Source organism: Fulmarus glacialis, unplaced genomic scaffold, assembly GCF_000690835.1.
Source record: "Fulmarus glacialis isolate BGI_N327 unplaced genomic scaffold, ASM69083v1 scaffold25223, whole genome shotgun sequence".
NCBI lineage: Eukaryota > Metazoa > Chordata > Aves > Procellariiformes > Procellariidae > Fulmarus > Fulmarus glacialis.
Genome location: NW_009202723.1, coordinates 28,391 through 33,052, shown reverse-complemented (window position 1 = coordinate 33,052; position 4,662 = coordinate 28,391). Strand labels below are relative to the sequence as shown.

The following is a 4,662-nucleotide window of genomic DNA, read 5'->3' as shown; positions in this document are numbered from 1 at the left end:
GGGCACGGCTGCGGTGGCCTCACCCTCGGCTCTTCCTCCCTCGTGGGGCACAAGCATCTCAGCAGAGCTTTAGGACTGCCCAGGCAGAGCAGACCGCAGCCATGTGCCTGCTTGGTTGGGGGAAGGCTGCAGCCTGCGGAGCCCAGGGGATGCTGGCATGGAGCAGCAGGTGCTGGGGTCTCCCCTTTGCCCTGTGTCCCCCCCCGTCCCTGCCCAGGGCTTTCCCCGGCAGCCGCAGGCGGAAGAAGCAGCGTTTTCTGTAGCCACAGGAAATGCAACACAGCAGAAAGAGGAAACGGTGAAACAACGTCATCAGATCTTTGGGCAGAACCACGGCGATGGCACTGAGTGCTCGTGTCTGCTGGCATGCAGTCTGGGAGCACGAGTGTGCATGCGTGTGCGTGTGTGTGTGCACAGTGGCTGCGTGTGCAGCGTGTCATGGACGTGTGTGCCTGTACCCGGGTGGTGTCACATGCTGTGGCTGTCTCGAAGGCCAGCGGCTGCTCGGGGACGTGCCCCAGGGCACCGGGGCTGGTGTGCCCCATCGGACCTCTGCCACCTGCACCCCCTGCTCGTCCCACACAGGGGGACTAAACTAAAGGCTAAATCCCAACTGCCTGGCTCAGCACCAGTTTTGGGGTTGCATCCGCTCCCAGAGCTCTCGCCATACACCAAAATACCTGGCTGCAGCGCGTGAGGATGGGAAAGACTTTAAATTTAGCATTGCCCAAAAGAGCGACAGGTTGATCTCCGGTGCTTTCTGCACCAAGGCCACTTAGCCATGTGTTAACAGCAGTATTGCCTCCTGGGGTGGATGGGTCTGGATAGCTGGGGCTGACCGGGGAGAAGGCAAAGGGCTCTCAGAAAGCAGCAGCGGCACTAACAGTGCCGGCTCCCGCTTCTCACGCCTGCTCCTGCCGTGTCTGTGTGAAATCCCTCCTGCCTTGCCAAGCGCCGGCGCGTGCCTTGGATTTGTGTTGTGCCGTGCAGCTGGGAGCCAGTTCCGGCGCGCTGGCAGCGGCTTAGCCCTCCGGGGACGGCAGGGGAGGCATTACCCTGGCAGCCGACGGGGACGGCCCTGGCAGCTTGAGGTGCTCGGGATTAAACTCTCAGCGCTGCTAACCCTGGGGTCACATGCCCGAACACAGGAACAGCTTCTGAAACTGCAGGTCCCTGGGGAGCCCCAATGCTCTGATACCTGGACCAGCGCCACGGCCCCTCGGTCAGGGTCGGGGGAAGAGGTGCCAGGTAGCTGCCTGCCCCATGCCAGGAGTTTCATTGCTTTCTGCTCTCACGTCCCTCCCCAGAGCCACCACCTCCAGCTGCTGACTCACGGCCGTGGCGGGGGCCGCCCCCGGCGGGCTGCAGCACTGGCTGGGGCTGGGTTACTGCACACAGTACCACCAGCAACACTCCTGGCCCAGACGCCTATTTAATGCCAGTGTGGGGTTTGTCCCCCCAGGGGTGGGTTTTAGCTCACCATAGGATGGTTTAGTCACCCGGCTTTGCCTCAGCAGCCAGCTGGCCGGGGAGGTGCAGAGCTGGTAGGGGCCCCTGCCACCCATGGGTGCCCCAGCCATGCTCCCAGCCTGGGGACAGGACCCAGGGCTCACACCAGCATCTGGGATGTGAGACACACGGGTCCAAATCCTATCTCAAACAGGTTTCCCCTGTGACTTGAGCCAAGTCCCTCAGCTGCTCCCTGCCTCAGTCTCCGCTGTGCAGCATGAAGTTCCAGGGAAACAAGCACGCACCCGAGCAGAGCCATGTGATGAGACTGGGATTTCTGCTGCTTTGAGATTGGGCAGAGACCCCAGAGCCACCAGCTCTGCCCGTACAACCACTGGAGTTAACCCAGTCCCTGGGGACCAGCATTGACCCTGGCAAGACCCGGCTGCACTGAAACACGACGCGGAGGATTTCCAAGCTTGTGCCCGCGGGCTGAGCCCCCGGCTGCCTCTGCTTTGCCTGGTCACGCCACGAAACCTGAGCTCTGGGGCTGATGAGCCCCAGGACCGTCCCTCTGGGCTCCCCAGCATTTGGTACACATTACCTCCTGCCTGCGCACAGCCTTTCGGCCCCGGTGGTTTCCTCTTCTCCCCTCCTGCCGGCACCCCACAGTCCAGGGGGGCCTTGATCTGCCCCCCACACCATGCTGGAGATGTGAACCCAACTTTCTGGCTGATTTTGGCACAAGGGCCATGAGCTGGGCTGTCCCACCCGGACAGAGCAATGGCCCCATGGCCAGGGAGCAGCACATGGGGTTAGACGGGGCTGCAGAAGGGAGGGTCGCTGCGGAAGGGATGCTGCTATGCCAGAGGCTGCCCTGGGGTCGCCACCGGTGTTCACCATGCCATTGCGGGCAGCGGGGGCTTTGCCCAGAGTGTCCCCACAGGCCGGTACCTGCCCCCTCGGGCTGCCTGAAGCCCCAGCCCAGGGGTGTCTGCCCCAGACTCACGCAGCCCTGTGGTCCCCGTGGTCTCCATCGCTCCATGACCAAGACACGTGCCTGGGGATGGAGAACCCTTCCCCAACCTCCAGCACCATACGGAGCCATTCTTGGCTGCGTTTAACCCAGGGTTGAATGGAGCAGGGCCATCCCTTCCCCCTGGGAAGGGGCCGAAATCCCCTGGGCGCCAGCGGTGATTAACACAGGGCAGTTATCACCATCCAAACACGCAGCTCATCCTGCCGCAAGTAGGCAGCCTCACCCCCCTCACTGCGGGGAAATGTCTCTATTTTGGCATTTCCAGCACTGCTTGCGTGGCTGGACGCAGGATGCGGTGTCAGGAGGGCTTTGCGGGGACCCTGGGGCGCAGGGTGGGTAGGAGCAAAAGCACAGGTGGAGGAGAGCGGAGGGTGCTGCAGCTTGAGCCCCCTCAGGTTTTGGCCCTGTGAGTGCCCAGCAGCGCTTCCCAGGCTCAGGACGCTGCCTGGCTGTGAGCAGGTTAACAAGATCCCAGCATAGCCTAAACTAATAAATTCTGTGGTTGTTTTTCTTTTCTTTTTCATTTTTGGGGCTTGTTTTTCCAGCCGTAAAAACTAATAAACCCAAGTACAAAAGCTGCATTTTTTTACTACAAAAGCAGCTGGTCTTATATAATGATCTGATCCTAAAAACTCAGGCTTCAAAAAACAAGAAATCGTAGCACATGAAATAGAGGGAAACTGGAGATAAACTGGGCAGCACGGGAACCACCCTCCTGGGGCTGGGCAGTGCTGCAGCCCCGAGCGAGGTGAAACGATGCACTCGAAATACCCCAGACGTCTGTGGCTGAGCATCACCCTTCCCTGGCTGGAGAAAATTACTCAGTCCCCAATCTGCACTCCAAATAACCTCTACGCACCGCCTGAGCCAGCCACACACTTTGTTTTTTCCTCCTCTGCCAATTTGAGCAAGAATGTGCACACAGAAAACTTGATAAAGATATTTTAGAAAACTTGATAAAGGCACAAACCATACTTACATCCTCTCTGACCTTTCTGCTTGACTCAGCGATAAGGATTTGGGCTTTTCTGGCTGATCTGCCCACGCCATCCCGGGACCGTGTCTTTTCCCTGAACCTCTGTCTGCCAGCATCTTCCCAGAGACGGCATGCCCCAAAGTGAGCTCAGCTGATTACAGGCACGGACACACAGGACCAGAGAAATCACCTGCACAGCCCCAAACTGCAGCTCTGTAAACTCAAACTCTTTCAGGGTTTATCCTATGTCCTGTACTGATGACAGCTCACTCCGGCAGCAGATCGGAGCCTCAGGCTGTTCCTGGAAATTCACCAAAGTCTGGAATTCTTTAGACAGAACAATGTTGCCCCAAACCCCCTCGAGTCTGGCCTCGAAAACAATGGGACTGATTTATAAATCAGGAGCTGAACACACCACACCATTTTGCAGTTGCAGAATTTACTTTGAGCCCCGGAAACACACCTGGGGAGGAGATAACGCTTTTCTAGGCTTCTTCTCCATGCTTCACACATTGGAATTATTTTTTTAAATACAAACTACATTTGTCCTGAAATCACCTGATGCCAGAAATCAGAGTTTTTAAAGAAAAGCACCAAAATAGCATAAGAAAAAATAACACAAGACAGCAACGCTGACATAAATACACCCCATCCCCTTAAAAATGACAAGGATGCAGTGACTACCTGCCCTGCAAACTCCCCCAGCGTATTTTCTGTTTATAAAGGAAGGAGCCCAAGTCACACCCCAGTGCTTCCATTACAAACCAGTACCCGGAGCCAAACACAGCGTAGGTAAAGAATATAAACCTGCCGCACCCAGTGCGAGAATAATGCACCAAACCATGTCTTGACCCTATAACATCTTTGAGAAACCCTCCTGGCCCCTACCCAGCCGAAGCTCAACCGGCTTGAGTGGTGCTTTGTATTTGGGAACCATGCCGAGGTTTCAGGCTGCCAGATCCCCCTCCGAGCAATTTTCCTGGGAAATCCCAGATCCTGGGAATGCAGAAAATCCTGGGATTTTGGGAAATAACTGTAAACTAAATGACCCGGCTTTAAGCAAGCGACAGCGCTACAGGCTGTAAACCTACCCCAGCCGCCAGCAGCGCAGAGCACGAGGATCCCGAGAGCCACGCAGAGTTTTCCCATCTTCTCCTCCGAGCCCCGAGCGTGGGGGGTTGCTCGGACCAGCCCCGCC

The 4,662-nt window shown here is 57.3% G+C and overlaps 1 protein-coding gene across 1 annotated transcript in view; it reads right to left on the bottom strand.

The window, feature by feature from the left end:
• The window catches only part of ITGB3 (integrin, beta 3 (platelet glycoprotein IIIa, antigen CD61)), a gene marked incomplete at its 3' end in the record, with an annotated part of 19,648 nt that extends 14,986 nt beyond the window's left edge, over positions 1 to 4,662 (bottom strand). Inside the window, exon 1 of the mRNA XM_009574407.1 lies at positions 4,556 to 4,662. Within this exon, the coding sequence (XP_009572702.1) occupies positions 4,556 to 4,613 (58 nt within the window). The remainder of the gene's footprint in view (positions 1 to 4,555) is intronic.